The 12,824-nt window shown below is 35.1% G+C and overlaps 1 protein-coding gene across 1 annotated transcript; it reads left to right on the forward strand.

Moving 5' to 3' along the window:
• The first annotated feature begins 1,180 nt into the window (after positions 1-1,180).
• CYCD7;1 (CYCLIN D7;1) lies at positions 1,181-6,484 on the forward strand. The gene is made up of 6 exons (XM_082891412.1): positions 1,181-1,606; positions 1,719-1,805; positions 2,675-2,773; positions 2,865-3,069; positions 5,321-5,457; positions 6,268-6,484. Exons 1-6 carry the CDS (start codon positions 1,376-1,378, stop codon positions 6,445-6,447), a joined length of 939 nt encoding a protein of 312 aa, XP_082747538.1. The 5' UTR covers positions 1,181-1,375; the 3' UTR covers positions 6,448-6,484.
• The last annotated feature ends 6,340 nt before the right edge of the window (positions 6,485-12,824 follow it).

Raw genomic sequence — 12,824 nt, forward strand, 5'->3', positions numbered from 1 at the left:
TTCAAACTAAATTTGTCTGTGTAAGTGTCGAAGTTTCTGATAGGGCTGAGTAAGGAATCCGTGAAATCCGTAATCCGATCCAGTCCAGTCCAATCCAGGAGGTTTGGATTGATTTTTTGAATCCGTGGTTCGGTTCCGGATTGAAAAATTAAAAATCCGTAGTTCACGGATTGGTTCCGGATTGAACCCCATGGTTCCGGATTGGAACTGATTCGGACCGTATACAAATAGTCTATATTTTTATTATACACCATTTTCCATAGTATCTTCTCTTAATTCATATAAAACTTAAATCAAATATAAACTCGTATAGTATCTTCTTTTATTACTTTTGTTTACTAGTTTTTAGCGTTAATTTGTAATGTTGCTATTGGAACCGATCCGGGCCATATACAAATAGTCTATATTTTTATTATACACCCTCCTCCATAATATCTTCTCTTATTTCATATAAAACTTAAATCAAACCTAAACTCGCATAGTATCTTCTTTTATTATTTTTGTTTGCTAGTTTTTGGCGTTAATTTGTAATGGTCTAAATACTTATGGTGGAACCAGTTTTCTTATGATTGTTTAAATTCTAGAATAATATGTCGCTATTATGAAAAGACATGTTGCTATTGTAAAACTAATATGGTGTTATATTTATATTTTTATGAAATTAAAGTGTTATATATATTTTTTTGTTATTTAATTATGTAAATCCGTGGTCTTAAACCGATCCAATCCGTGTTTAAAAGAATTGATTCGGATTGGTTTTACGATTTAAACTGATTAGATTGGTTCTAATTTTTTAGGAACCGTAGATAACGGATTGGTCTTGGTTTTACCCCAATCCGGTTCAATCCGAACCATGCTCAACCCTAGTTTCTGATTCCAAAATTTAATTTTGGGTAATTTACATCTAAGAGGGAACACTAAAAATTATTTACATATTCATGACAAAGTTTATAATTTAACTTTTTAATATTTGTAAAGTTTATCATTAATTTAAAAATAATTTTCTCAATGTCAACTGATTTGAAATTACCCCTTTAATTTTTCAATTTTTTTTCTTCTTCATATACATTCAAATATTTTTTTGAAATAACAGTTATTAATTGTCTTACGTTTCTGTACAGCTCAACTTCCAATATATATAGACATATAACACGTCCATTTCCTGCTTGTAGAGTAGCAAGTACAATTGATATGAAAAACAAGCCATGGTGATAAAAAAGAAACAACTTACAGTACAGTCTAAATTATAACCTGATATGATGATTTCCCTTGTACCCATATCTATCAATGCATCCTGTTGAATTCTTCAGATTATATACATAATATTCACCAATATATGTTGTAACAGTGAAGTCGAGAGAGAAATCTTTAAACTATGGATAGCCTGCTCTGTGATGAAGTCTGGCTTACCACGAGTCCTACTACGACGATCCTTAATCATGACTATGGTGGTTCCTTTTACACGACTAAGGAAGATTCCCAACAAGCTTTTGATATTTGCCTCCAAAAGGAGATTGGTTACATGCCTGAATCCCAGTACCAAGATCATCTTCAATCCTCTGGTTTGATTTTAGCTAGGTTCAGAGCAATGCAGTGGCTTCTAAAGGTTTGTTTCTCCTCCTACTCATAAAAACCTGTTTCTTCATCTTAATAATCATCATATATAGATATATGTATTTTTTGATGTATAACTCTCTCTCTCTCTCTCTCTGTGGTAGTCTCAAAGGCGGTTGAATCTGTCATGCCAAACTGTTTTCAATGCTGCAAATTACTTTGATCGATTCCTCTCTATGAACCAATGCAAAGTAAGTACTGCTTTGTTCTCACCATCTTTCAGTTTTTGTTTTGTTTTGTTTTATTTTATTTTTTTTAAATTAATTATATGTAAGGATCATGTTTCTACAATCTTTGCATTTATTATAATATTTTCATTATTATCAATATAATTTATTTTTTTTGCATATAAAATAAAATAAAGATTTTAACTTTAAAATTGTATATTCTGATCTCTCAATATAAAAAACTGTACAAATACTTTTTTTTTTTTGTTAAATTAAAAGTGATTTAATTTTATAGTTGAAATATCCAAAAATGAATGATTTTATAGCTGAGAAAGTGTCTACGATTAACCATTTTGTCTTTCCTTTCCAATTTATCTTCATAATTTGGTCATTTTTTTTTCTTTTTTTTTAATACGACGAAAATCAATAGTTAGTTGTTAAATTAGTACTTAGAGGGAAGTTGAACTCTTACCATCTCCTGGTAAACATTTAAGTTTTGTCTTCCATTTCACTCCTAAAAGTAGAACTTAATAGCTACTTATAATTCACTAAATATCACTTAACTAAACTAAACTATAGAATCGTACTTTTGATCCCCTCAAGCCCCAATTATAATTTTTTTTTTTTTATAGAAATACACATTTTTGGCAGGTTGAAGATTATGTGATTTTTTAGTAGAATATTCCAATGTAAAATGTTATAATTTTATAATTGATGGAGGTTAAGTGATATAGTTGAGAGGCCATTTAAATATTATTATTATTATTATTTTTTCCTCTTTCTCTTCTCTACTTTCCCTACATTTAACTTCTTTTTTTGGTTATACTACCATTACTATTCGATTAAGAGTTTCTTTCTTACTTTAAATTATATATATATATATATGTATGAAGGGGTGGAAATATTGGATGGTTGAATTACTGGCCATTGCATGCTTATCAGTTGCCTACAAGTTTGGCGAGACAACCCATCTTCCTTTGCATGAAATTCAGGTGACTATTCATTATTCTCCTCCTTCATGTTATTATTAATTTTTAATTTTAGAAACTGTTAATGAATTCACAGTTGTTATGGTGATTGCAGATGGAAGATCTTGACCATTCATTTCAATCGAGCCTGATCCAACGGATGGAATTGACACTATTGAAAACCCTAGGATGGCGACTTGGCTCGGTAACAACTTATTCATACATAGAACTGTTGATGTGGAATTTTGATTCCCTCACTTCTTTCCTGCTTGGAGAATTAACTACCAGAGTCACTGATCTACTTCTGAGCAACCTTTCTGGTAATATGAATTCCTATAATGTCTTAACCTGAACATGAAAATGAACTCCTTTAGTTAATTCAACAAAGACCACGCTCTTGTGAAAACTATAGACAATTTCAATCGTGTCCCTAACAATGAAAAGTACAAAATTTATGATAATTTTTTTTTAAAAATTCAATAAATGCTAAAAAAAATTACAAAACTTGAATACATATTTTTATTTTGTATTTATTGAATTGTTTAAAGATTTATTTATAAATATTTTAATTTTTAAGGAAATTTAGATTATGTACAGTTAAAAATTAAAAAGAGAGCTTTAACTAAAAATATTAACAAAATACAAATTAAAATTTAAAAAATTAATTTTATGGGTGCCCTATTCCCCAATCCCCACCAACTTTCCAATGTTTTTGGTTATATTTTTTAATTTTTAATTTTATTTTGGGTGAATTAACGTTTTTGGTTGTGCTTGCATGTATGTAGTACATTTACCCTATTAGCCTAACAGGATAACCCTAGTTGTTTTGAATGCTGATACATGCATTGCAATTTGCACACAATTTTGAGAGAGAGAAAAGAAAGGCATCAAGCAACCATTGTAGTGAAAAAAAAAAAAAAAAAAAATAGAGTAACAATAACAATCAAAATTGTAATCTTTTCTGTTGAAAAATTTACTAATGAACATGTTTTTATTTCATAATTAAATTTATTGGAGTTAAAAATAATTTTTGGTGAATTTTGTTTAATTTTTAAATATGATCTAATTTATTGACTGATTTTTATACTATTTTTTAGTTTCTATGAAAAAGGTTTAATTGTTATTAATCATAATTCATTAACATAAATTCATATAATACAAGTAAAAACAATCACTCTGTTTGGTTTTAGTTTTCAAAATTTATTTTTCAGAAAGTTCTACGTTTTCATTTTCCTTTTTTTTTTTTTTTGTTTTCACTGAATTTTTTTTATATTTTAAACATTTTTTAAAAATTTTTAGACACATCTAACATAAATACACTTGAAAAGTATAATAGTTGTGAATTTTTTTTTAAAAAATTCACTAAATACCAAAAATACAAAACAAATATATAAAAGAGCAATGGTAGAGGGCTCAAATTCTGTGGCTCAAATGTGGCTCAAATGGCCAAAACGACGTCGTTTTGGCCATTTGAGCCACAGAATTAGGGCCCTCAAACATTTTTCTATATAAAAACTCAATACATTTTTTTGTATTTTTGTGTATTTATTAATTTTTACAAATAGTTTTTCACAAATATTTTACTATTTAGATATATCTACGTAAGATTCATCTAAAAAGGTAAAAAAATTTGTTTAAAATTTTAAAAATATTCACTAAAAATAAAAATAAAAAATATGAAAAATAAAAACTTTAATTTTTAAAAAATTGAATTCAGAAAACTAAAACCAAATTGAATAGTATTTCGTTTGTTCAACAAATTTAACCAAAAACAGGATTTACATTTACAAGAATCCACTGAAAAAAATATATCTAATTTTATCTAACGTTTGCAAATCAAATCTTGTAGATCTCGAAGATTGAAAAATCGAATGATGTAGATCTATTTTCACCCAAAGTCTATTGTATACATGTAATTTTTGGGTGAGATTTGAGGACCTAAAATATCAACCAAAAGAAAAAAGGTAAATTATAAATACACCCTTGAGGTTTGATTAAAATATAAATCGCTACATTCCACCCCTGAAATTTCTAATTTCATAACAAATTTTATTAATAAATCATCAAATCAATTAACAGTTTTTAATGATATTAAAAATATGTTTTAATTAATAATTTAGGTGATTTTATTATTCTATAGGAGAGTAATTATGAATTTCTTTTTTTTAATTAATTTTGTTAAATAAATTTTTTTAATTAGAGGGTATTTGTAATTTTTTAAACTATAAGAGGCAATTTTTTAAACAAACTTCAGGAGGTGTATTTGTAATTTACCAAAAAAAAAAAAAAACATTATAGTCAAATGTGTTTAAAACTCAATTATTACGAGATGTTTTCATTCAAACTGCAAAATCGACAGTGTCATGTGACAACTAAAAAAAAATTAAAAAAATCATATGATAACAAAATTTCATGTGGGTAGGGTGGCAATCACTGTTTGTAACACTAAAAGAAATGCAAAATAATAGTTTTTAAGGATTCTATAATCCCATCACAATTCATTGGTTCGAGTTGAAAATCATGATTTTGCTTCCATTCTTGAAACAATACTATAACAATCAAATTGTACAGATTCTAAATTCGTGGAGTTCCGGCCATGTGTTGTTGCCATTTCTGCTCTAAGATGTGTTATCCAGGACTCACTTCCATCACCAACATATAATGCCCACCTTGACTATATCACCAGACTCATTCCTGAAGATCAAAAGGTAAAAGCCTATTTGGTTATGTTTTCATTTTATGAAAAAAAGGAAAAAAATTTCATTGTTTTTGAAAGCAGGTTTTGAGGGAGAAAAAAAATTAAAAAAGATGTCGAAAACAACCCACTATATAGCAAACATGACAGTTGTTTTCAAAAATTATTTTTGCACAAAATTGAAAACAATGCGCGTTTTTTAAAACACACACATGCGCACACAAAAAACAAAAAAAACAAAAATTATTTTTTTGTTGGTTCATTTTGTAAAGTTCAAAAGCAAATTGTTAAAAACTCAACCCTATTCAATTGTTGACACTGTGGGTGTCTGGGAAGTGGGTTTTTATATAGATTTTTTTTGTTATAGGATTTTATTGGAGAAAAATTTTTTAGTGTTTGGGAAGATAATTGGGTTTTTTTTTTGGTGGTTGAATGTGATGTTTGTGAGAGAAAAAGTGAAATGATTATGGAGTTGAATGTGATATTCTGTTTGGATTTGTTTTTTTTAATTTTGTAAAAAGTTTATCCTTTAGTGAAAAAAAATAAAAAAAAAACCCAAAACACTAACTTATCTAAAACGTAAACCATCATAGAGAGGGAGTGATAATTTTATTATTTATATTGTTATTTTTTTTTGGGGGTAAAAAAATAATATTTTGGTGTTTCCTAGAAAGTGGGTCGGTTTTGGAAATTTTTTTTGAAAATAAAAAATAGGAACAAAAAACAAAAACACACAATGAAACACGGTTGGTTGTTGTTTGAATCCGATGCAACATAGACACTTTCTTGCTAATATGATAATCTTTCTTTTACTACTATATAGGATGATCTAATCAAGTGCCACAAGATCATGGAAGAGAAAATGGTTTGGCCTTCAAGTCCAGTAACTGTGTTAAAAATGGAATACAATTGGCAAGTTGATTTGTCTCTCTTTAATAAGATGCACGGTTTTAACATCAATCAGCTCAAATCAAGCAAAATGAAGAGGAAGAGGGAAGAATGAGGGAAAGTAGCATTGCATATATATATATAGCTATATATATATCTGTTGGCTACATATTTTGTAAAAGCCAGTTACAGTTCGACACGTGGCAGAGTAAGGGTAATAAAGGAAAGTTATTCGAGCCTTTAATCCTGATCGTACACGTGGCAATAAATATTGGTCCTCACATGATCTGAGTAACACTAGATCAATAACGGGATGCAAGATGACGTGTCTTCAACGGTTACTCATATTCAAATTCAAGTACAAGAGAGAAGCTCAATTGCCAGTAATGGCGTAATGGAGCTACTTGTAAGGAAGCATGATCAGCGATCATGGAGGAGCAGTTCGACGGTTCGAAGTGCAGTTCGAAGGTCATCACTAACGAGTATAAATAGCAGGGCAACCCCAGAAAAAGAGGACGGACTCAGATCATACAAATCAGTCATTTACTTCATATATTTTCTTTTCCAGTCTTTTAGATTTCCAGTCTTTAAATACCTGTTCTTTAAATACCTGCACTTTAAATACCCGCACTGCACTTCGATTCATAGGAGTAGCTTCAAGTAGATTCAAGTAGATTGCTGTTGTAAACCTCTTCGAGGCTGAGTTCGGACCATTGTAAGTGTTCATTTTTATGAAATACTTCAATTGTTCTTCATATCACTGTTATTTCTCTTAATTTCTCCTAAGTCAAGCCACCAGTAAAAGTCCTCTTCATTGAGGCTGAAAAGAACTAAAACACAATCGTCTGATAATTGGTTGGCAATCACAATTTCTGTAAGGACTGATTGATCCTTGCTGGCACGCTCACATTCACAAAAATACCCTTCGAAAAGCCAAAAAGCCAACATATATTTTTGGCACGCCCAGTGGGACTTAATTAAAAATGGCTAGAAGAAGACGACAAGGAGAAAATGAACGCTTGGAAGAAGGCGTGGAAGGAGAGGTAGAAATACCAAATCCAGAGGATAATGTGGTAACACATCTTGTGGAAACTCCTATATTGTCAGAACCTATGGTCGAACAGACCAGTACTTCTGGACAAGAACCATATGTTCATATTATTGGACGAAACCAAGGAATTGGACCATCCACTGTGCCATTTACTCAACCAACAAATCCATGGGATGGTTTAGTAGATGCCATGGGACAACAATTAATGAACACAATGGAAAGTTGGGCAACATCCTTTTTGGATCGAATGAATAACCACCAACCAACAAACACAAGACACACGGAGGAAGTTGTAAATGTCCCCCAACAAAGATTGGCTAGAGAAAAACAGCCTATGCAAGTTAATGGACATTCTAATGGTCAAACTAGTACCCAAAACTTTGAAAGACCATCACCTCAGTCTTGGTACGAACCCATTTCAAGGCCTATAGCAGGCCAAAATGCCCCAGTACTTAATAATGAAGCCACACAAGTTGGTGGATCTGGCCAAATACAAGAAACTGGCATAAGAATGGTTACAAATCCCGTGTTCGAAGCCATACCTGGCACAAGGGGGTACACTAATCCCTTATTCGAATTTACACCCGGGGGGTTGGAGGGTTTTCCTACAAATGGTAGAGACACAACACCTGTTCCAGCACCTTTTGCAGGTCCTTTCGCAGGTAATGCTCAAAGGGGATATCCATACCCTCAACAGCAACCTGCACTGCAAGGACAACCAGCCCCAAATTTACCACCTTATGGACCAAGAGGACCACAAGCACAAGTTTGTCCACCAAATCCTGTGTTTGCCCCTCCAGTAGTGGTTCAGCAGGCACAAAATATGGTCCCTAGAGACCAGATTGCTGATATTGTTAGGGAGATATGTGGACCAATGGCTCGGGGGGTCCAGACTCCTATATACAGAAAACCATACCCAGAATGGGTAGATAGGGTACATGAATACCCAAGGGGATTCAGGATACCAGATTTTACCCTTTTTTATGGGACTGGAAATCAATCAACGATAGAACATATTGCTAGGTTTGCTGCTCAATGCGGTGAATTTACTAACCATGACTATATGAAACTGAGATTATTTCCAAATTCCCTAACAGGGGGAGCTTTTGTATGGTACATCAACCTTACACCTGGCTCCATTCAAAATTGGCAACAGATGGAAGAGGCGTTTCATGCCCAATTCTTCCAATCAGAGCCAGAAGTATCTATGGCAGACTTGGCTAGATTGAGTCAAAGGCCTGAAGAAAAGGCTACTCAGTTTATTGCCAGATTTAAAAGGGCTCGAAATAAATGTAGAGTCATCCTGCCAGAGCCAGAATTCGTCAGATTGGCTCAAAATGGTTTAGAATTTAGGCTTCGAAAGAAGTTTGATTCAACTGAATTCAGAGATTTGGTCGAATTGACCTATAAGGTGTCTCGATATGAAGCATTATTAGAAGAGGAACAAGATCGAAATAATGCATCATATAAGACATATTATAGAGATCCTAATTATGAAATAGATGCAGCAGAGATTGTAGGCAAAGAACCTGTAATTTGTGAAGCATTAATTCATAAGGATACAACTATAGACCAGCAGTTTAAAAAGAAAGACTTTCACAGAAAATACTCTTTCGATTTAACAAAAGCAGATGACATCTTTGATTATTTGCTCGCGGCTAATTTCCTTAAGTTACCAAAAGGAGTAAAACTACCATCTCCAGATGAACTGAAAGGAAAAGTATACTGTAAATGGCATAATTCTTGGTCTCACTCGACTAAAAACTGCATTGTTTTTCGAGACAGGATCCAAGAACAGATTCGGAAAGGAAGTTTGAAGTTCCCAGCTAAAACAGAAAAAGCCATGGGAATTGACAGTGATCCGTTTCCAGAAGTTGGAGAAGGCACAGCTAATGTGGTTGTACCAAACTTCCAGAATCTATCTCTGCAAGAGTTGGAAGAGGTCAACGTGCAAATGCATACTGCCAACCAGATAACTGCTAAGAAGGAGGCTAGAAACCCACCAGCTATTGGACAAGGTTTCTCACATCAGGAGGAGCAATCTGACGAAGAAACACTAGATGACAACTCCTTGGAAGCAGCGGTGATGCAGAGAATGTGCCCAAGTGCAGACTCAGTTACAAGTGGTTGAAGGGGCTTCCAACTGATGGGAAGCAATACTATAGGGATGTTCAGAGACGTCCTAAGTCAACCAATGCTTACAACAAAAGGCCGTATCCGGCTAGTGATAGGCAGAGATCACCAGTGGTTGAGCCTGTGGTGAACAGAATGCATGACAAAGGCAAGAAGCTCTTGCATGAATCCAGGCCACATAACTATTATAGAATGGAGAGTAGCCATTCTGAAAGAAAACTGGAGAGGGGTTCAGTTCATGGAATCAAAGCCAGAGATTGGCCCCCTAGACCAGTTTCACGCAGGACAGAAAATGGTCACCCTTATCGAAGGTCTGAATCAGATTCAAAACATGAAGACAAGCACTTACCTTCATGGCCAGTTTTGAAGATGGCTTCGAAGGTGGAAAAGGGCAGTTCAGCGTCTAAATCAGCAAGTTCATGGGTACCTGGAGTCCCAGACTGGTTTGTAATGCAAAACAAGCCTAGAGAATTGCATGTTCGAAGAGATGTTGTAAACCAAGGCAGGATGATCAGGCCTCCTATGGTGGCTCCGAATAACTGGGTGCTGCTTAAACACCCAAAGACAAGGGAGCCAGACATGGTCCCAGTCATCTCAAGATCACAGAGAAGAAAAATTCAGCGCAGGTACACCCAGTATCAGAAAGATTTGAAGGAAAGTGGAGAAAATTCTTCACCAGTCAAAACGGAAGGAAGGAAGAACCCAAAGTCAGACTATGCTCCAAAGCCAGTTCCACAGAGCAAAGTGGTCTGCAGCCGAGAACAGTTGGCCAAGGTTCATTCTGAACTGAAAACCAGAGAGAAGGCTAGTTTGGTAGGGTTGGAGAAAGCTCTGATGGAGACAGATAGCGAGACCGAAGAAGAGATTAGCATAAGTCAGAAGAAAGAGGTCGTGGAGGAAGAGATGTTCGAAGCCTTCATGGCAGAGCAAACGTTTCTGACTGAAGAGCCAGTTGAGAAAGATCCTTCGAAGGGATCAGTTAGCAATGAAATACCAGAATGCATCATGCAGGATGTTTCTGAGGGAGTCAACCAAAGTAACCAAGAGGGGGAACAAGTACAGCCAGCCATCCAGTTTGGCTCGTTTCCCCCAGTATCAGTGAACATGGTACACATACTACCACAGGAATTCCAAGCTGAAGATGAAAATCAGGAGGGGCAGGAGGCTGATCCAGTTCAGATCTCTAGTGAAGACTCGCAAGCAAGCATGGTGCAAGATAACTTCGAAATGGCTACACCGATGGAAGATGAATATGAAAGTGAGGAAGTGGTAAGCATCAATCTATCGTATCCATTCGAGTACCCCTCAGATTCGATGACGCAGCACGTCAGGCCTTTGTACATCAAGGCTTTCTTTGATGGAATACAGCTGAACCGAGTCCTGATAGATAATGGGGCAGCAGTAAACCTACTCCCGAAATCTTCTTTGAAGAAACTAGGGAAAAAGAATCCCAGGTTGATACCAACCAGCACAACCATTGCTGGTTTTGCTGGAGATAAGCAAATGGCTCAGGGGATTCTACCCATTAATTTAAGTGTGGGAACCAGGGATTGTATGACAGCATTCTTCGTAATCGACAGTAATGCTAAATATAATGCTTTGCTTGGAAGGGACTGGATCCACACTAACAAATGTGTGCCTTCTTCTTTACATCAGAAAATCATGATGGCTTTAGGCAATGGAGAGACAGAGGAAATCGATGCAGATCCTCAACCCTTCGTAGCCTGTGCAGACTTTGCGGAGGCTAAATTGTATATTGAGGGAGTCTCGCCGCTCAGTATACTGATGAAAGATGACGATTCAGCCGAAGTGACGGCTGATGAGGAAGTGGCACACTTGAAGCACTTAGTCCAAAAAAGTGCTGATGAAGAGGTTGTCCTTAGAGATGACAATGATGCCTGGTTATAGGCAAAGAGAGGAACCACAGGAAGCCAGATCCTTGGCTTTGATTAAATTTTCAGCATTGGATATAAAAGCAATAGTCCAGAAAGTTCAGGAGCAAGAGAGAGAGGCCATGATAATTGGCTGCAAACAGCAGCAGCAACAGGCTAGAGTCTTGACTCTTGGTAAGTACTGTGCCTTGGACATTGAAGCAAAAGTCCAGGAGATACAGGAAGAGGAAGCCTTATGGACAGATTTTGTCTATGAGGAGGAGGACAGAGATATTGAATTGAAGAACCTGGGGGCAGAACCAAGCTTGAAGATCACTTCAAAGGTAGCAGAAACCAGAGGGAGTTCTCATGCACAAGACCCTTTAGAAGAAGTAAATCTAGGGGAAGGTTCTGTACAGCAGCCCACTTATGTAAGTGCTTGTTTGAATGCTCTGGACAGAAACCAGCTTTTGGTTGTTCTGAAGAAATACAAAGATTGCTTTGCATGGTCTTATAATGAACTACCAGGATTGGACAGGTCATTGGTGGAACATAGGCTCCCTATGAAGCCTAATTTCAGGCCATATAAGCAGAAACCAAGAAGGATGAGTCCAGAAGTAATTCAGAAGGTCAAGGAAGAGATCCTTAGACTCCTCAAGGCAGGTTTTATTAGAACAGCCAGGTATGTCGAGTGGCTATCTAATATTGTGCCTGTAGTCAAGAAGAATGGCAAAATGAGGGTATGTGTCGATTTCAGAAATTTAAATCTGGCAACTCCCAAAGATGAGTACCCTATGCCTATAGTGGATTTGCTGGTGGACAGTTCAGCGGGTCACCAAGTCTTGTCAATGATGGATGGGCATTCCGGCTATAACCAAATCTGCATTGCAGAGGAAGATATCCACAAGACAGCATTCAGATGTCCTGGGAATATTGGTACCTTTGAATGGGTTAAAATGCCATTTGGTCTAAAGAATGCTGGAGCTACATATCAAAGAGCCATGAACACTATCTTTCATGATCTTATTGGAGGATATCTGGAATGTTATATTGATGACATTGTAGTTAAATCCCAATCCATGGAAGAGCACCTGTTTCACTTAGAAGCAGCTTTTGAAAGGATGAGGAAGTTCAAATTAAAGCTTAATCCTCTTAAATGTGCTTTTGGTGTATCATCTGGAAATTTCTTGGGCTATGTTGTTCACAAGAAAGGAATACAGATTGATCAGAATAAAGCCAAAGCAATCATTGAAGCTAAACCCCCATCAAGTAAGAAAGAATTACAAAGGTTCCTTGGGCAGGTTAACTTTCTTCGAAGGTTCATTTCTAACACTGCAGGGAAAACTAAAGTATTTTCTTTCTTGTTAAGGCTGAAAGATGAAGAGGAATTTGTGTGGACAGCAGAGCATCAAATTGCTTTCGAAGGTATCAAGGCCT

The sequence above is a fragment of the Camellia sinensis genome, chromosome 10, assembly GCF_055761805.1.
Source record: "Camellia sinensis isolate YWXY chromosome 10, ASM5576180v1, whole genome shotgun sequence".
NCBI lineage: Eukaryota > Viridiplantae > Streptophyta > Magnoliopsida > Ericales > Theaceae > Camellia > Camellia sinensis.